Source organism: Saimiri boliviensis, chromosome 2 (assembly GCF_048565385.1).
Source record: "Saimiri boliviensis isolate mSaiBol1 chromosome 2, mSaiBol1.pri, whole genome shotgun sequence".
Lineage (NCBI taxonomy): Eukaryota > Metazoa > Chordata > Mammalia > Primates > Cebidae > Saimiri > Saimiri boliviensis.
The window spans coordinates 228,229,691-228,250,283 of NC_133450.1; the positions used below are offsets into that span (position 1 = coordinate 228,229,691).

The following is a 20,593-nucleotide window of genomic DNA, read 5'->3' on the forward strand; positions in this document are numbered from 1 at the left end:
CCAGCTAATTTTTTGAATTTTTTAGTAGAGACAGGGTTTTGCCATGTTGGCCAGACTGATCTCGAACTCCTGACCTCAAGTTATCCGCCTGCCTCGGCCTCCCGAAGTGCTGGGATTACAGGTGTGAGCCACCACATCTGGCCTAGGATTAGTGCTTTCTTTGGATCAACTCAGAAAATAGCCTCTCCCTGGCTCTTTTTCAACAGCTCCCAATCTGAAATAATCCCCCGGAAAACTTCTGAACATATGAAGGTATTGGAGGCAAAGTTGTCTTGGCTGCCTACCACCCCTTTCTTTACTGCTAGCAGACCTTTTTCCCATTAAGAACTAACCCTGATCTGCCTGGTAGGCCAGCCAATCACATGGCCCTTGCTCCCAGACCAGAGTGGGGCACCTAGGACCCAAACCAGGCTCCTCAGCCAAGCCTCTGATTTTTGCTTGAGCTATTCACAATGATTTGCACTCTGTTTCCTGGAATCACCAGATGTTAGAATTATCTCTTTCAAGAAGCAAAAAGAAATATGAGGTGTGGATTTTAATCCCTAAACTGTAACTTTGTGCATTTTAATCCCTAGACTATAACTAGTTGCATGATCATGGCTAAGGCCAGCTCTATCCCTAGGCTTATTTTTATTTTTTATTTTTATTTATTTATTTTTCTAGGCTTATTTTGTTGATCATTATAATTGCTTTTTCACTATGCTAGTTTTAGTTTGATTTCTTTCATTTAAAACTAAAATATCCTTAATCCAAAGGGATAAACCAAAACAAAAAGGGAAGGAGATAACAGTGTATGGAAAAAAGAGTAATTTAGCTGAATGGCACGATATATTTCTCCAAACTTCCAATTGTTTAGTCAATAAATTGTAAACCTGCAAGGAATTTTATAAGTTACAGGCATGGATCACATAACAATATTTTGGTCACCCATGAACTACATACATCATGGTATTATATGGGATTCCATGAGATTATCCCATTCCAGTGGGACAAGACCAGACACAGACCTTTCAATTCCTCATTCTTTTTTACAATTTTTTTTTTTTTTTTTTTTTTTTTTTTTTTTTTGTAGAGCCAGGATCTTGCTTTGTTGCCCAGGCTGGTCTTGAACTCCTGGGCTCAAGTGATCCTCCCACCTTTGCCTCCCAAAGTGCTGGGATTACAGACATGAGTCACCGTGCCCAGCCCAATTCTCCATTCTTTGTCTCTATCTTAGAACTCTGTCCACCTAAAACCAGCATGACACAGAGATAAATACTTCGTGTTTGGCAACTGAGACTTCTGATTGCAAAACAATCCCACCTATAAGTCCTCCACCTGTAACTTGTATACTCTTCCCTATAAAAGTCTAAGGCAAAACCACCCTGCCAAGAGACTCTGATCTTTGGATTTGGAATGCTTTTCCTATTGTAATTGCCTGAATAACATCAATTCCCTTACTTGTTCAGGTTTTGTATTTGACTAGAGCACCCACCAAAAAGCTGGAAATTTTAAACTAAAGAAAAAAAAAAAAAAGTCCAAGCACACCTAAAGCAAGATGGGTCACAGAGTTGCAAGGAAAAGCAAGGTCTAGTTGCCTCAAAGCTGTTTCCCTAAGTCATATACAGTCATTAAATCTGCATCTGGGGCAGACTGGGGTGTCAACCAGATTAAGCCATTATCCATTCAACTTCAGGGGAGGGGGGACTGTGAGGAAGCTCAATAGAGGATTTCTGAATTTAATGAAGTGAAATCTATTAATTTGCTTTGGTGCTGATCAGGGGGAAGTTTAAGGTTAAGAAAGGAAAAAAAGCAGTCCCTGATAAAAAGCTGGCCTGGCACCCACAGCTTAGTCTGCATGTTAGTCTTCTGTTGGACATAATCTCACAGAATACTAACATCAGAAAAGTTACCGAGAGACCCTGATAAAGTAAGCCTAAATAAGGCCACTTCAGAATTTTGCCTAAGCACAGGCAAGTACAAGACCACTGTACCAAAGTGCCCAAACATCCTATCTCTACTAAAAAGAGTGACTGCTAACTTCTTTACAAATGACAGCTTTATCCTTGCTCTTGTCTGCCCTTCCTATAGATAAAATTTGAGGCAACCAATGGTAGAGCAGCCAGTGGTAGAATTGATCTTGCTTTCTGACAGTATCCAATCTCAACAGAACAGTTTCCTTAGACCCTGCCCCAAATAATCCTCCTACTGAGACACCCCATGCTACAAGTAATACATCTAACCTGTTGACTTTGGTTGGAAGGCATTGACAAGGTGCCTTGGCTAAACAACTTGAGTTTGCAGAGGAAGGCAAATCATTAAGACATCATTGAAGAAAAATAATTGAAATTTGTGTGCAAAACAAAACATTTTATAACTGGTGGCAAATCAAAGGCTACTAAAAGAAATTGAGTCACCAAGGAATTAGAAAGGACTTCTCTGGGCCGGGCGCGGTGGCTCAAGCCTGTAATCCCAGCACTTTGGGAGGCCGAGGCGGGTGGATCACGAGGTCAAGAGATCGAGACCGTCCTGGTCAACATGGTGAAACCCCGTCTCTACTAAAAATACAAAAAATTAGCTGGGCATGGTGGCACGTGCCTGTAATCTCAGCTACTCAGGAGGCTGAGGCAGGAGAATTGCCTGAACCCAGGAGGCGGAGGTTGCGGTGAGCCGAGATCGCGCCATTGCACTCCAGCCTGGGTAACAAGAGCGAAACTCCGTCTCAAAAAAAAAAAAAAAAAAAAAGGACTTCTCTGAATGAAGGGCTGTGCCAGGGAGTTTCAGGAGGCTGTGCACATTTTCATTATCTTTAAAAGGGTGTGCAGAATGAATCAACACAACTGAAAACACTTTCAGAACTTAATTCTACATTCCATTCTCTTCTGGAATGTCGTGTTAATTATATTCCCCCAGACTACCCTGAAATCCGAGAGGGATGTTTTCCCCACACAAATCCCCAAAAACCAAAATGTTAGGACTAGAACATTACCATTTTGCTATCCCTAATGAAATAGATCTGAAAAATGATCACCAATGGCTGTTAAAGCCGTTAGATAAAATGTTATTTTAGTGCTCTTAGTCTGTATAAGGTAAGAAAATGATAAAATCTATGCACTGGGTGGCAAAAACTTCTTGCTGTTTCCCAGTCTCCATCCATACTTTTTTTTTCTTTTGAGACTTGGGTCTCACTCTGTTGCTCAGGCTGAAGTGCAGTGGCAATCACTGCTCACTGCAGCCTCGACCTCCCAGGCTCAAGCAATCATCCCCACTTTGGCTTCCTAAAGTGCTGGGATTATAGGAATGAGCCACTGTGCCCAGGCCCATCCATTTCTATTTACACAATTTAGCTGGTACCCAGTGCCCATAATACATGCCACTTTCCTAACCTTTTTGGTAGTTAGTTGTGGTCATGTGCCAAAATGGGATGTAGTGGCTACCAGAGCCTTTCAACACTTTTTTTTAAGGGACTGTATCTCACTACATTGCCCAGGCTGGACATAAACTCCCAGGTTCAAGGGATCCTCCTACCTCAGTTCCTCCCCACCACCCAGTAGCTGCGACCATAGAAGCCAGCCACTGCACCGAGCTTCAACCCTTTTTTTATACACTTCTTCATTACTTCTTCAATCCTGATGCCTAGCTTAGAATGCAGACATCCAGGATTGTGAGTCCAGGTTATGCTCAGTGGCAGAAGAGAAAAGGCAGGTGGATCTAGGAAATCATGGCTCACAGCTGTAATCTCAGTGCTTTGGGAGGCCAGTGGCAGGAGGATCACTTGAGCCCAGAAGTTTGAGACCAGCCTGGGCAACATAGTGAAACCCCATCTCTACAAAAAATTTTAAAAATTAGCCAGATGTAGTGGCATGCGACTGCAGGTCCCAGCACAGGTCCCAGCACTTTGGGAGGATTGCTTGAGCCCAGGAGTTCAAGGTTACAGTGAGCTATGATCTCACCACTATACTCCAGCCTGGGTGACAGTGAGACCATCTCTAAGAAAAAAGGACAAAAAAAGGCCGGGTGTGGTGGCTCACCCCTATAATCCCAGCACTTTGGGAGGCAGGTAGATCACCTTAGGTCAGGAGTTCAAGACCAACCTGGCCGACATGATGAAACTCTATCTTTACTAATACAAAAATTAGCCAGGCATGGTGGCACATGCCTATAATCCCAGATACTCGGGAGGCTGAGGCAGGAGAATTGCTTGAACCCAGGTCGCAGAGGTTGCAGTGAGCCGAGATCGTGTCATTGCACTCCAGCCTGGGTGACAAGAGTGAAACTCCATCTCAAAAAATAAAAATAAAAATAAAAAAGAGAGAAAGAAAGAGTGAAGTAAGAGGAGAAGATAAAGAAGGGGGAGGGGAAAAGGGGAAGAAGAAGGAAGAGGGCAGAGAAATAAAGGGAGAAGAGGGAAAGGGGGAAGGGAAGATAGGGAGAGGTGCAGGAGGGGTGGCAAAAGCAGAGGCCCAGAGGTTACATTGGAAACTGTTATGATGCTTTCTGGTACAAGTTATAATGTGTTTATTAACTCAAGTATGAAGTCCATGGATAGAAGGGGCTCAGGCATGGAAGGTACAGCTGGGCTAATAGCTACCATAATATCAAGTATTATGCTAAGAGCATTGCTCAGGGGAAGAAAAGGGACCTTTTTCCTGTATCTCTTTCATAAAAGTGAAGAATCCTTTTCTAGAAGCTTCCCAGCAGACTTGCTATCCAGTGTCACTGGCCAGAACTAGATTATATACCCATTACCAACGCAATCACAGGCAAGGAGAATAAGGTGACCAGGAGTAGTAAACCATTCATACCATACAAGATCTACCTCCAGAACTGGGGCTGGAATCACCATCCCGAGTCACACAGGATGGGGACAGACACAGGACCACTACTGTGGTTGTGCAAGTTGTGTACTGCACAACTCCAGGAGGCCTCACTCATATTGTCATTTGTAAGGTTATTATGACAAGCTTCCAGCAGATGGCAGTAAACTGCTTGGGAAAAGGGTGTCTTTTCCTTTTTTTTCCAAGTCACAACAAGCAGACAAGGTCTAACAAAATCAAGATTCTGTTAGAAGGAATGTGGGGGTGATGGTTGGAAATGAGTGCTTGACAGGTAATGAGAGTTCTGCAACAGAAGGTAAATAATCTAACTTACACTAAGCATTTTAAAAATTATATATGGTAAATTCTATTTTAATGAAATAATCCATTCCAGGTTTAAGAAAAATATTGAATATTTTTATTCAATTCCATTAAAGTTACTCTAAAAAACAAATTAGGGCCAAGCGCAGTGGCTCATGCCTGTAATCCCAGCACTTTGGGAGGCCAAGGCCGGTGGATCATGAGGTCAAGAGATCCAGACCATCCTGGCCAACATGGTGAAACCTCGTCTCTATTAAAAATACAAGAAAAATAGCTGGGCATGGTGGTGTGCGCCTGTAGTCCCAGCTACTCAGGAGGCTGAGGCGGAAAAATCGCTTGAACCCTGGAGGCAGAGGTTGCAGTGAGCTGAGATTACGCCACTGCACTCCAGCCTGGCAACAGAGCAAGACTCCGTCTCAAAAAAAAAAAAAAAAAAAAAAAATTAGACAAACAGATGTCCTACATTGAAAATCATGATGTACAAAACCCACTATCATTATCAATAAAAAGTTTAAAGTGTCAAGATTGATTTTTAAAAGGACAGCATTCATACATCAAAAACCTAACCTCTTTTTTACACCAAATGATTAAGGTATACTGAAAATTACTACACCTCAAGAAAAGATATCAATAGATAAAATATTATCACTGAAGATTAGTCACATAAGGCATAATTAGTTTTAGGAAATTTAAAGAAAATATTAAAGTTTCTTATTTCTGTCAACTACATGTCCACAGAAAATAAAAATATAAGCCAAAACTAAACAGACAGAAAAATGATAAAGTTGGGAATATACAGTGATATGTCAGGAACTTTCTGTGGGTTTTTTTTTTTTTTTTTTTTGAGACAGGGTCTCCCTCTGTTGCCTGGGGTAGAGTGCAGTGGCATGGCCATGGCTCACTGCAGCCTCAAACCCCTGGGGCTCAAGCAATCCACCCTTTTCAGCTTCAGCTGAAAACCGCATTCGGGACTACAGCTCGTGCCACCACACTAGGCTAATTTTTAACTTTTTGTACAGATGGGGGTCTCCCGGTCTCCCTGTGTTGCCTAGACTGGTCTTGGGAACTCTTCTCAAGCAATCCTCCCACCTTGGTCTCCCAAAGTGCTAGAATTGTATGTGTGAGCCACCTCATCTGGCCTAGGAAGAATTGTTTCTTTTTTGAGACATGAGTTTCGTTCTTGTTCCCCAGGCTGGAGAGCAATGGTGTGGTCTCAGCTCACTGCAACCTCTGCTTCCTGGGTTCAAGAGATTCTCCTTAGCCTCCCAAGTGCTGAGATGCCATGGCTGGCTAATTTTTTTGTATTTTTAGTAGACGGGGTTTCACCATGTTAGCCAAAATGGTCTCGATCTCCCAACAGCAGGTGATCTACCTGCCTTGGCCTCCCAAAATGTTGAGATTACAGGCACGAGCTACCATGCCTGGCCAGGAAGTATTTTTTAAAGTGAGAATGGGTAATCAATTTCCTCATTCCTATAACCTCTATCATGTTCTTTAAATGTCAAAGCAAAACTGTACAGATGATATGATATAAAAATACAGGGGGTTTTCCAAATCACAGCACCAAAAAAAAAAAAAAAATGCAAGGGGTTTTCTTTGGATCAGTTTACACTTGAGGTCAATAATATATGCAACGTGTGCGATGAAATGGAATTCCTTTCATATCTTCCCTATGGTCACGAGCATAGTCCCATAAGTAATAATCCAGAAGAATGGAGTTGACCTCTCCATTAGGTTTGTCACCCTTTTGTTCAATAAGCTCCAGAAGACAATCCCGGATCAGCTCAACACACCAAAGCGAGCACCCTCTGATTTCCACTTCTTGCCTGTCTCCATACGAGAGCATTTCTCCTGCAAGGGGGAAAAACAGTAAGAAAATTTAATAGTCAATGATACAAAATCTACTCATAACTTTACTGTAGAACAAAACATAGTATTTAAATAGTACTCATTTTAAAACCGTAAATCTCAGACTTTATTTATTTTTGAGACAGAGTTTGGCTCTTTTGCCCAGACTGGAGTAAAGTGGCGTGATCTCGGCTCACTGCAACCTCTGCCCCTCAGGTTCAAGTGATTCTCTTGCCTCAGCCTCCCAAGAAGCTGGCATTGGCCGGGCGCGGTGGCTCAAGCCTGTAATCCCAGCACTTTGGGAAGCCGAGGCGGGTGGATCACGAGGTCAAGAGATCGAGACCATCCTGGTCAACATGGTGAAACCCTGTCTCTAGTAAAAATACTAAAAATTAGTTGGGCATGGTGGCACGTGCCTGTAATCCCAGCTACTCAGGAGGCTGAGGCAGGAGAATTGCCTGAACCCAGGAGGCGGAGGTTGCGGTGAGCCGAGATCGCACCATTGCACTCCAGCCTGGGCAACAAGAGTGAAACTCCGTCTCAAAAAAAAAAAAAAAAAAAAAGAAGCTGGCATTACAGGTGCCTGCCACCACGCCTGGCTAATTTTTGGTATTTTTAGTAGAGACAGGGTTTCACCATGTTGGCCAGGCTGGTCTCGAACTCCTGACCCCAGGTGATGCTCCCACCTTGGCCTCCCAAAGTGCTAGGATTACAAGCATGAGCCACCAAGCCCGGATCAGACTTTATTTTTGGTAATTTAAATCATTTCAAAACGTAGGCGCTGATTTTAAATTACAAGTTAAATCCCACAGACAGGGGCCACGTCTAAGCCTTGTCTCAATATTCCCAGAATCTAGCATAGCACCTTGCACATACTAGCTCCCCAATAAATATTTGATAAATGAGTAAGTGATCATAGATTTAAAAATATGACTGCTAGTTATTAAAAAATATGGAATTTAAAATTGGGTTTGATACGAGAAAAAAAATATTATTGCAGGCTGGGGCAGTGCCTCACACCTGTAATGCCAGCAATTTGGAAGGTTGAGGCGGGAGGATTACTTGAGTTCAGGAGTTCAAGACCAGCCGGGGCAACATGACAAAACCCTATCTCTACAAAAAATACAAAAATTAGCCAGGCATGGTAGTATGTGCCTGTAGTCCCAGCTACTTGGGAGGCTGAGGTGGGAGGGTCACTTGGGCCCAGAAGACAGAGGTTGCAGTGAGCTGATATCACGCCATTGCACTCCAGTCTAGGCAACAGAGCCAACCTGATCTCCAAAATAATAAATATTTATTTTGGGAATATCTGACCCTGCAAGGTAGGCACTGGCTATGCCTTGCCACTGAGACTAGAGTAGGACTCGTGAACCGATGCCTCTAAGAAGCATGTAGATAAATGCAGCAGTCGGATGCAAGCTGTAGTGAGCTAGGTAGTGTATGTAGTCCCATACAAAGGTACTGTGTTTTCATATTTTTCTTATGACAGAAGTTAGGAAGTTTGATTTTTATGTGAAATTTCCTAATTTTCAAGTGTTGGAAACTAATTAAAAATTGCTAACATCACTGTTCAGGCTAAACATAACACAACTGTAAACTACATTTGGCCTCTGACCACCAATCTGCACCCCGATACAAAGCCTTACAGTACCCAAGAGATCTTGTGATTTTAAGTAGTGTTACTTATGCCCCCTCCATCCAACTCTCCCGTAAGCTTAGGCAATGGTCAGTGGAACAGGTGGGAAAAAAGCAATTATGGTCCCTCCATTTCCTTACTTTGCCCCAGGTGCCAGCATAGAATCCGTTACCTTCCTCTTCAGTTTTCCTGTTAATTGTTTCCTCGAAATTTGACTATCAACGTGTTAAAATTGCCAAATCAACCAACTGAGTGGCTGGTCATGGAGGCAGATGCTCCCACCCAAGCAGAGCTATTAGATGAGACTGCTGTTCCAGTTCACGGCTGGACCGTAACCTTGAGGCAGAGGCACCCAGTTAAGCAGCACTCAGATTCCTGACCCAGAATCTTAAATGTCTGTTGTTTTAACCACTACATTTTAGTGTAATTTGTTACACAGCAGTAGATAATAGGAGTGGGTTGAACTGTGGCTCACAAAAAGATACATTCAAGTCGTAACTCCTGGTAACCGTGAATGTGACTTTGGAAATAGGGACTTTCCAGACGTACTCAGGTGAATATGAGGTCATACTGGATTACAATCAGCCTTAAATCCAATGAAGGAGAGGTGAGACCCTATCTCTACAAAAAATGGAAAAAGTAGCCAGGCATGGTGACATGCACCTCTAGTAGCCCCAGCTACTTGAGAGGATGAGGCTGAGAAGGGAGGATTACTGAGCCCAGGAGTTTGAGGTTGTAGTGAGTTATGATCATGCCACTGCACTCCAGCCTTGGTGACGAGTAAGACCCTGTTTCTAAACAAAAGAGAAAGCATGTAAGAAAAGAACAGGATACAAAGGGACAGGAGACACAAGGGTAAGAAGGCTATGACTGGTGTGATGCAGCTACAAACAAGGAATGCCAGGGACTGCTGAAGCCACAAGGTGCTGGGAAGAGGCAAGGAAGAATTATTTCCGAGAGCCTTTAGAGGAAGGATGGTCCTGCCAACATCTTGATTTCAGACCCCAGCCTCCAGAACTGTAAGATAATACATTTCTGTTGCTTGAAGCCATCTAGTTTGTGGTAATTTGTTCTGTCAGCCCTAGGAAACTACAGCAACTTACAGTATGGGACAACATGGACTTCAGACAGAAAAAGACATTTGAGTGGACTGAGACAAAGAGTCAGGGAAGGTCATATGGCCTACATATTTGGTCTAAAAGCTGGCCCTGGATTCACAGTGAAAAGCTACATTTAGTCAAATTGCATTGTTAGTCTTTATAATTGGCCAAGTACTATGTCTTTGGTGAAGAGATGAGTTTGAGAGTGGACAGCTTGTGATGTCTGCACATTAATTTTGTATACTGAGACTTTGCTGAAGTTGCTTATCATCTTAAGAAGATTTTGGGCTGAGACAACGGTGTCTTCTAAATATACAATCATGTCATCTGCAAATAGAGACAATTTGACTTCCTCTTTTCCTAACTGAATACTTTTCTTTCTTTTTCTTGCCTAATTGCTCTGGCTAGAACTTCCAATACTATGTTGAATAGGAATGGTGAAAAAGGGCACCCTTGTCTAGTGCCAGATTTCAAAGGGAATGCTTCCAGTTTTTGCCATTCAGTATGATATTGGCTGTGAGTTTGTCATAAATAGCTTGTATTGAAATGCAAATCAAAACCACATTGAGATACCATCTAACACCAGTTAGAATGGCAATCATTAAAAAATCTGGAGACAACAGATTCTGGAGAGGATGTAGAGAAACAGAAATGCTTTTACACTATTGGTGGGAGTATGAATTAGTTCAACCATTGTGGAAGACAGTGTGGCGATTCCTCAAGGATCTAGAAATAGAAATACCGTTTGACCCAGCAATCCTGTTACCGGGTATATACCCAAAGGATTATAAATCATTCTATTATAAAGACATATGCACATATATGTTCACTGCAGCACTCTTCACAATAGCAAAGACCTGGAACCAACCCAAATGCCCATCAATGATAGACTGGATAAAGAAAATGTGGCACATATACACCATGGAATACCATGCAGCCATAAAAAAGGATGAGTTCATGTCCTTTGCAGGAATATGGATGAATCTGGAAACCATCATTCTCAGCAAACTGATGCAAGAATAGAAAACCAAACACTGCATGTTCTCACTCATAGGTGAGTGTTGAACAATGAGAACACATGGACACAGGGAGGGGAACATCACACAATGAGGTCAGATGGGGGGTGGGGGGTTGGGGAGGGATAGCAGGGGATGGGGAGATTGGGGAGGAATAACATTGAGAGAAATACCTAATGTAGGGAATGGGAGAATGGAGGCAGCAAACCACCATGGCATGTGTATACCTATGTAACGGTCCTGCAAGATCTGCACATGTACCCCAGAAATTAAAGTATAATAATAAAAAAAAGGGGCCGGGTGCGGTGGCTCAAGCCTGTAATCCCAGCACTTTGGGAGGCCGAGGCGGGTGGATCACGAGGTCGAGAGATCGAGACCATCCTGGTCAACATGGTGAAACCCCGTCTCTACTAAATACACAAAAAACTAGCTGGGCATGGTGGCACGTGCCTGTAATCCCAGCTACTCAGGAGGCTGAGGCAGGAGAATTGCCTGAGCCCAGGAGGCGGAGGTTGCGGTGAGCCGAGATCGCGCCATTGCACTCCAGCCTGGGCAACAAGAGCGAAACTCCGTCTCAAAAAAAAAAAAGGAAAAAAAGAAGATTTTAAATTACTAAATAAAACATTAAAATCATGAAAAAAAAAAAAAAGAGAGGGTAGACAGAAATCTAGGTAAGACTTTCAAGAGCTGTCCCAGAGATACCGAGATTAGGGGAGAAGGGAAGGAATAAAAATGAAGCACATCAGGCCGGGCGCGGTGGCTCATGCCTGTAATCCCAGCACTTTGGGAGGCTGAGACGGGTGGATCATGAGGTCAAGAGATCGAGACCATCCTGGTCAATATGGTGAAACCCCATCTCTACTAAAAATACAAAAATTAGCTGGGCATGGTGGCACAAGCCTGTAGTCCCAGCTACTCGGGAGGCTGAGGCAGGAGAATTGCTTGAACCCAGGAGACGGAGGTTGCGGCGAGCTGAGATTGCGCCATTGCACTCCAGCCTGGGTAACAAGAGCGAAACTCTGTCTCAAAAAAACAAAAAAATGAAGCACATCCTCAAGTTTGGAAGTAGCATTGGAAGCCAGTTAAGGATGTCCTACCTCACCTAGTCAAACTAAGCTTGTCCTAGATTTCACTTAAGGTAGTTTTTAAAAATCAGTACACTATACTTATATCTGTTACATTACATTTACAGTTTCTGTTTATTTTTCTCTAGTTTTGCAGTAAAATACTTTTTGGAAAACAAAATCCAAATTTTGCTTAAATGATCTAAGTGGCAAAAGAATTTGTCTACCCTATATCAAACTAGCTAAGGATAGCAGAGTACCCTTTTAGAAGCAAGGAATAAATGGAGGCAGTAAAGGCTGCCAAAAGAGATTGGAAAAGAGCCTCTGGAGTTGAAATGAATGGAGAAGAAAACTCTGACATCTCTGTACAACTATGCTGGATGATCCCATCTCACTAGGGTTTTTCTCATAGTAGCAGAGACAATTAAGTGCTATAAAAACTCAGAAGGAGATGGACAAATCACTATAAGCAAGGACAGAATTTGAGTAAAGCCTCTGTGTATGTGTAGGAGTTGAATTGATAAGAAAATTTGGACAACAAAAATCATGTAAGAGAATGCTCAGAGATAGGAATGAATAGTGTATACATATGTGGGCCAAAAAAAAAAAAAAAAAAAGCTCAATATGGCCATATGAAAAATAAACACTAATTGTCCCTTTTAAAGGTATCCAATGATTAATGACACTTGACATGAGCATTATGACAAAAAAAAAATAGTATGTTCTTTTTCAAATGAGGAAAAGAAGACAAAATAGATTGCCCAAGGCAGCATAAAAACCCAGTAGAGCCAACCATAGAAATAATGGTACCTTTATATTCTGTGTTATTCTGATTTGGGGAGATTCAAATCTATTTCACAAGAGGAAGTTATTCAATCATAGAATCTAATTCTCTTAAAAAATACATAAAGGGCTGGGCGCGGTGGCTCATGCCTGTAATCCCAGCACTTTGGGAGGCCAAGGCAGGCAGATCACCTGTCGAGTGACCAATCTGACCAACATGGAGAAACCCTGTCTCTACTAAAAATACAAAAATTGGCTGGGAGTGGTGGCGCATGCCTGTAATCCTAGCTACTTGGGAGGCTGAGGCAGGAGAAGTGCTTGAACCTGAGAGGCAGAGGTTGCAGTGAGCTGAGATCATGCCATTGCGCTCCAGCCTGGGCAACAAGAGCAAGACTCTGTCTTAAAAAAAAAAAACAAAAAACAGTAACATAAAGGAGCCAAGTGCAGTGGCTCACGCTGTAGTCTCAGCACTTTGGAAGGCTGAAGTTGGACAGTGGCTCACACCTGTAATCTCAGCACTTTGGAAGGCTGAAGTTGGAAGACTGCTTAAGCCCAGGAATTGGAGACCAGCCTGGGCAACATATTTTTAAAATAAAATAAAGAAAATAGTAGCAGAAAATGTTGCACCTAAAAGAGAAATTAACATGAAAATCATATAATTTCTTTTCCTCATATAAGGAAATGTTTAAAATACAAAAGCTAATTTTCATACAAACTTTTCAACCCAATTTACCTATGCTTATAAATCATAAGGCTCCTAGTCTTGACATCAATAATCATAGCCAATAATGGTGAATAAGCCTAGAGAAGTAAGTGACTTGTGTGAGATAACCCAGAACAGATCTTGGAGTCTCTTCACTCAAAATCCGATTCATATTACCTACCTTTCAGCCTATCCTTCATATCACCATGTAGTGTGCTCTTAAGCTTAATTAACGCTCTTCAAATACTATACTTGATGAACTGTCAGCGTTACATACTTTCATGCAACATAAACTTAGGTTTCATTAGGCTATGAAATTATAATGTTAAATAGCACAGTTTTCTACAATATCCACATTTCACAGTGTAAACCAAAAAAAAAAATCCTTTTCTCCACATTTTGTCTTTGCATTTCCTTTACATATACTATGAACAATGAATAGTACTTTTTTTAAAATAAAGGAGACCTTTTGTAAAAGAAACCAAACCGAGACTCAGCAATTCACAGTATAACAAAAAATGACTTAAATCTGCAAACCTTTGAGAAGCTTCTTCAGTAGTTCAGCAGAGTATTTCAGGGCTCCAAGATGAGCAAGAACCTGAGGTAATCTATAATCAGCAAACATGGTGATACTGGAGATGTCCTTAAAGCAGCCATCTCCTTTTCCTTCCAATACACTCCACGTATCTGCTACAAGGATCTGGGCTCGTTTGTAAAAAGAAACTCTTTTCCCCTGATAAAGAAAATATAAATGTTATCTGTAATCTCAGCCCTCTGAAAGCTTTATATATGCTATTTTTTAAAGGTGCAGGTTGAAACATTTTTAAAAAGGAAGACTAATCTTACTTTGTTGGTAAGAATTTATAGATTGACTGGGCACCATGTCTCCTGCCTATAATCCCAACACTTGGGGAGGCTGAGGGGGGCACATTGCTTGAGCCTAGGAGTTCAAGACCAGCCTGGACAACATGATAAAACTCTACTAAAAATACAAAAACTAGTTGGGTGTGGTGGCAGGTACCTATAATCCCTGCTACTCGTGGAGGCTGAGGCATGAGAATTACTTGAATCCAGAGAACAGAGGTTGCAATGAGCTGAGATCACCACACTGCACTCCATCTCAAAATAAATAAATAAATAAGAATAATCATCATCCATAAGCTCAGGTCTGAAGAGAACCACAAGATTCTTTTTAACTGTTTCCTTTTAGATAATGATTAATTTGTTTTATAGATAAAGACATTAAATGATCAACAGCTAGAAAATGATCAAATTTACCAATTTTGGAAATGGTCAAAGTTGATATGTAAGTACAAATATGAAAATAAAATAGCCACACCAGGTGCAATGGCTCATGCCAGTAATCCCAGCCCTTTGGGAGGCTGAAGCAGGTGGATTACCTGAGGTCAAGAGTTCAAGACCAGTGTGACCAATATGAGTAAACCCTGTCTTTACTTAAAACACAAAATTGACCGGGTGTGGTGGCTCACACCTGTAATCCCAGCACTTTGGGAGGCCGAGGCGGGTGGATCACGAGGTCAAGAGATTGAGATCATCCTGGTCAACATGGTGAAACCCTGTCTTTACTAAAAATACAAAAAAAAAGTAGCTGGGCATGGTGGCACATGCCTGTAATCCCAGCTACTCAGGAGGCTGAGGCAGGAGAATTGCCTGAACCCAGGAGGCGGAGGTTGCGGTGAGCCTAGATCGCGCCATTGCACTCCAGCCTGGGTAACAAGAGCGAAACTCCGTCTCAAAAACAAACAAACAAACAAACAAAAAAACCCCACAAAATTAGCAGGGCATAGTGGCGCATGCCTGTAATTCCAGCTACTCAGGAGGCTGAGACAGGAGAATTGCTTGAACCTGGGAGGCAGAGGCTGAGGTGTGCCAAGATCGCTCTACTGCATTCCAACCCAGGCAACAAGAGCAAAACTCTGCCTTAAAAAAAAAAAAAAGTAGTCAATTATATTTATATATAGAAAAGACAAATTTAATCAAGCATTATAAGGTAGTGGATTATAATTTAACTCAAAAATTCTAGCCAGGTATGGTGGCTTACACCTATAGTCTCATCAATTTGGGAGGCCGAAGCAGGAGGATTGTTTGAAGCCAGAAGTTCAAGACCAGCCTGGGCAACGGTGAAACCTCATCTCTACAAAACACAGCAAAATCCCATCTCTACCAAAAAAAAAAAAATTTTTTTTTTTCAATTACCCAGGCATGATGGTACATGCCTGTAGTTCCAGCTACTCACCAGGCTGAGGCAGGGGGATTGCTTAAGCCTAGGAGGTAGAGGCTACAGTGAGCTATGATCACATCACTGATCTCCAGCCTGGGCAACTGAGTGAGACTCTCTATCTCAAAAAAAAAAACAAAAACAACAACAAAAAAAACCTCTGTAAATCTACAAATGCAAATCAGCCTAGACTATGAGATAATTACAATCTACTACTAGTCCCAATGGTAATAACCTTAAATCACGTTTTATAAATGTTTATCAATATTACAAGCTCCCAAAATATATCCTGACCACCTTGGAGGAGAGTATTTTAACTAGTAAATGACATAAACAAATAAATATGAGACTAAAATGTTAAGGAAAGGCTCTATACAAAACTTCCTTAAGATGATACTACAGATTTTTTTGTTTACCAAGAAAACTCCAATGATACTATCAAAATAAGAAATAACGTAATATTGCTTAACCTTAAGACATGCCTTTTGCAACAGCTCCAGACCTACTTTTATTATACTAAATAAATTAAAACTCTAAAGCTACATTTAAGAAAGTCAGAATATGTTTTCCAGGGCAAACATACATGCTCATTTTCTGATGTGGTGTAATGTCTCTAAATTAAATTGAGGGGCTGAAGGATCAAATCACAATTTAAAACATTCCTACATTATGCTATCACCCTATATTCCCAAATCTATCTAAATATGACAATAAAAAATATATACATACATATATATATGATTTCAAAATACCTATGGATGGGCACAGTGGCTCATGCCTATAATCCCAGCACTTTGGGAGGCCAAGGTGGGTGGATCACCTGAGGTCAGGAATTTGAGACCAGACTGGCCAACACGGTGAAACCCCGTCTTTACTAAAAATGACAAAAATTAGCTGGGCATGGTGTCGGGCAACTACAATCCCAGCAACTCAGGAGGTTAAGGCAGGAGAACCGCTTGAACCCAGAAGACGGAGGTTGCAGTGAGCCAAGAACAAGCCATTGTACTCCAGCCTAGGCAAGTCAAGAGCAAAAAACTCTGTCTGAAAAAATTAAAAAATTAAAAAAAAAATATATATATATGTATGTGTATATATATATATATATATATGATTTAAATATGACAACTTGGCAATTGTTCCTCTATATACACTGGATTTATATATGGCAACCAGGTTTCTAGTTCAAATCTAGTTTATAAAACAGCAAGACCTAAGACTCAATTTATAAATGTCTATCAAACACAATTACTACACCATAAAGTTTATTATAATAGGTAGAAGCCATTATCTGCTATTTTTAACAAGATTGATAAAGCAAAAATGAAAAAAACCTAGGAATCAAACTTATGTAACAACTCACAGAGGGGAAAAAATAATAAAAATAAAAATAACAAAATCAGTGCTAGCATCTAAGAAAACAAATTTTCATGTAATTGCTGTTTCCATGGTAGAAGACTAGTCTATATAAATAATAGGTTATAATAGATACAATAAGATTAAAAAAAAGACAAAAAGATTTAAGTGAGGAATCTAAAAATAAATTCAAATAATCTATAAACATTTTCTTAGTAAGCTCACTATGGTTTTAGAAATCAAATCGTTTTTGTAATCAAATTCCAGATCTCTAAAATACTAACTGGTATCACTAAAAATACTAGTAAATCTCCAAAAAACTGTTCCCAGGTAATCCGCCAGCCTCGGCCTCCCAAAGTGCTGGGATTACAGTAGCAAGCCACTGTGCCCGGCCAGAAATACTTTTTGTTAGGAAGAGTTTAGCATACATTCTGCCTTTATCCAATAAAGTAAACTTTTTGAAGTACTAAAGAGATCTAATTATCCATAAGGAGAACATTACTTGGAGGGTTCCACGTTTTTTAGGTTTGAAACATTTTAAAAGAAAAAAAATACAAAAGAATGAAATACACTGATTAGAAAATATAAGTAATGACTTCAAAACTACCGAATTTTGTTACGGCTTATTCCACAAGGAATACACTTAAAAATTTTAAGTTTTTATTCTCGAAATGAGTTCTGGAAGTAAAAGAGTTAACTCTGAGATGATTAAGACCTCTAAAATCCCCAACAGAAGCAACTCACCCCAAACAGAGTCACATCTCTGTAAGAAGGAAAACTTTCAACGACCAGGTGCATTAATTTCTGTGCACTATTTTCACTTTCTCTGACGCAGTTAAGAAAAGAGCCACCAAACTTCTCCAGCAGAATTTTCCCGGTTTCATTGAGAATCCGATGCCTCTCTTCTATTAAAGGCATGGAAACGTCTGTGTCAGAACGAAGTATATTTCGAACCTGATCCAGGGTCACTGTCGCGTAGTATGAGGCACTAGTTATTGGTATCCCTTTAGTGAAAAAATAAAATTCAGAGGATCAATGTCATACTTTTATATTTATTAAATCCTTGCTTTTATAACACGTAATTAACATGAAACCAAATGAGTATTACAGGAATGCACCGACAGTGGATGAATAAAAAAAATCAAAAGCAAAACTCTCATTTGCTACTTGTCTGTACTTATTCACCCATTTCTAACTACTGCAATATTATATCAGGTTTATTTTGAGTAAACTGCTTTATAACATCAGTCCTTTTGTTCTTCAGGTGTAATTCAAATGGCATTCTTTGCAAAACTGACTTTTACACTGCGGTGACTTTCATGCTGCGATGATAATATTAACATCATTTCCCACTAAAATCCTTCCCTTTTCATACTTCTATTTTAAGCAGAAAGACTTGCAACGAAGAACTTCAGGTTTGCTTCCCATTATTCCATCTTCCAACCTGCTCCTTGGAACTCCCCCTACACTCCCGCCCAAGTAAACGGAAATCTCAAAGGCTCTTGGGTCCCACCGCGATGGCACCAACCTTCGTCCAGGGCTCTGTTGACGGCGGCGCACAGGGACCAGTACCCACTGTACGTGCTCCCTCTGTACCTCACCATACACTTGTGCTCGTCCTGCTCCGACCAAAAAGAGAAGTTGAGCGTATCTGTCACGAACACCCAGTTGACCGCGGCCTCGTCGGCCGCCCTGGGATTCAGCTCATGAAGGGCTTTCCACCCCTCCACGCGCAGCTCTGGCCCCGCCGCCTTGGCCAGCAGCAACTCTGCCACCCTCCGTACGCCTCCGCTGTCGATAAACACATCCCGACTGTTTTCTGCAATGAATTTAGCGGATTCCCTGGGATTTAGGAGCCCGTCCATTCTGCCTTTTGGGACTTGGCGGGCCAAACTTTTTTCCCTCCCCAGGCGGGTCAAGGTCCAGGGTCCCTAGGCGCCTTGCGCTCCTACCAACCGCGAGATCACAGGGCCTAAACTGGGTCCCGCCCTGCTAGGGAGTGGCGCTGAGAACTTAGCGCAGCCAAGGCAAAGGCGCTCTCCCGCCGCGCTGCCCGGATTAGGAAAACTAACAGGCCGCTGGGCAGAGCCGGGAGCCGCGGCCGCAAGCACTTCCGGGAAAGCGGCCCCTTTCACGCCCTCTCGGGCGCGCTCCCAGGCGCCGCTTCCGGTTCCGAAAGTCTGGAAACTATCGAGGGTTCCGCCCTTACCGGCCGTGAGTTGCCCACCCTGGGAGGCGCCTGGCTTTGCCATCTTGTGCCTTTCCCCACCCCGCTTCGGACAGGTGGGACTCGAAGACGGCGGCTCGCCGCGGGGGCCTGGGTCGCGATGCCCTCACCCGGCTCCCGCCCCTTTCCTTTCCTGCGGCTTGGGCTAGACGCCCTAGGCAACGCCCCGCATCCGGGTTCCTGGGCCTCTAGGAGCGTTATGGCGGTAGATCTGTGTGCCGAGGACTGAGCCACCTGAAGACTGAGAAATGGGGCGGCGGTTTCCCCCTCTTCAAGCCCCAGGGAGTCTGCTTTTTTTTTTTTTTTTTTTTCCCAGTGAATACCTGGCCCGTTTGGTCGAACGAACGTTTAGGATTAGTTGGAAGATTTGGAGAAATAGATGAGGAAATAAATGTATTAAATTGTTAAATTAACTTTGTGTGCCTGACAGTGTACTTAAGTACTAAATCTCACCTAGGCTGGGTCATGACAAAAGCGGCTATAGTGATAACGCTTTTGCAAGTGAAGCTGGGTGGTTCATTGATTAGCCCCAATCACAGCAATGAGGGCTAGGATTTACACCTTTGATAATTGAACCCCGTAAACCGAGGGCACTTTTATGAGCCAATCACCAGTGCCAACCATTCTGGTTAGTCAAGTAGTGACTATATCAGTAGCCCCACTGAGAAGACATTAAAGATGAGGAAATAAGTGTCTCACAACTGCAAACTTTAGAAAGTACCTTATATTAGGAGAGAGGTGTAGAAGCCAATTTAGCGATGATCCAAATTTGCCTGCTGATGAAGTATTAGTATAAAGGTGTGCATTTTTATTCCCTTTTGGAGACTTAAATCTCCGTGGATAACAACGTTCACACCTTTGAAAATCACCTATTAAAAATAAACATTAATACTTATCTCTAGTTACAGAAAAATCTCTTCCTTGGATTTTTGGAGGATTTGGAGCTTTTAAATTTGTTTGTTTGAGACAGAGTCTCACTCTGTCGCCCAGGCTGGAGTGCAGTGGCGTGATCTTGGCTCACCGCAACCTCCGCCTCCCGGGTTCAAGCAATCCTCCTGCCTCAGCCTCCCTGGTAGCTGCGATTACAGGCGCCTGCCACCACGCTCAGCTAATTTTTGTATTTTTAGTAGAGACAGGGTTTCACCATGTTGGCTAGGCTAGGCAGGTACTCCCGTCCTCAGACAATCCACCCGCCTCGGTTTCCCAAAATGCTGGGATTACAGGTGTGAGCCACGGCGCCCATCCCCAATAGAGCTTTTAAATTGGACAGCTGTTACCCTAGAAAAGCAGATCTTCATTCCTCCAGTTTCTTCATTTTGGTAAGAAAAAGGAACTTTATTTAAAAAAAAGAGAGAAAGGAACTTTAAGCACTCCACTATGATATGTTTTCCAGAAAAAGTCACTAGTACATTAATACAGTTGTTAAGGAAATGTAAGTCTGTTGGCTTGGGATTTTTCCTTTCTGCTATAGCACCTAAGTCTTGGGAGATGAATTGATTTAGCAAGG

General features: G+C 42.0%; 1 protein-coding gene across 1 annotated transcript; it reads right to left on the bottom strand.

The window, feature by feature from the left end:
* Positions 1-628: 628 nt before the first annotated feature.
* Positions 629-18,973, bottom strand: QNG1 (Q-nucleotide N-glycosylase 1). Its single transcript, XM_003941125.4, has 4 exons — positions 18,388-18,973; positions 17,604-17,863; positions 13,805-14,000; positions 629-6,968 (listed from the first exon to the last, which is right to left on the bottom strand). Exons 1-4 carry the CDS (start codon positions 18,722-18,724, stop codon positions 6,736-6,738), a joined length of 1,026 nt encoding a protein of 341 aa, XP_003941174.2. The 5' UTR covers positions 18,725-18,973; the 3' UTR covers positions 629-6,735.
* Positions 18,974-20,593: the final 1,620 nt, after the last annotated feature.

Excerpts from the sequence above, each read along its gene's own strand:
- QNG1 (XM_003941125.4), bottom strand. The coding sequence starts at position 18,724 with ATGGACGGGCTCCTAAATCCCAGGGAATCCGCTAAATTCATTGCAGAA. Across the intron at positions 17,864-18,387 it reads CAACAGAGCCCTGGACGAAG|GGATACCAATAACTAGTGCC; the intron begins GTTGGTGCCATC and ends TTTTCACTAAAG. Across the intron at positions 6,969-13,804 it reads ACTGAAGAAGCTTCTCAAAG|GAGAAATGCTCTCGTATGGA; the intron begins GTTTGCAGATTT and ends TCCCCCTTGCAG.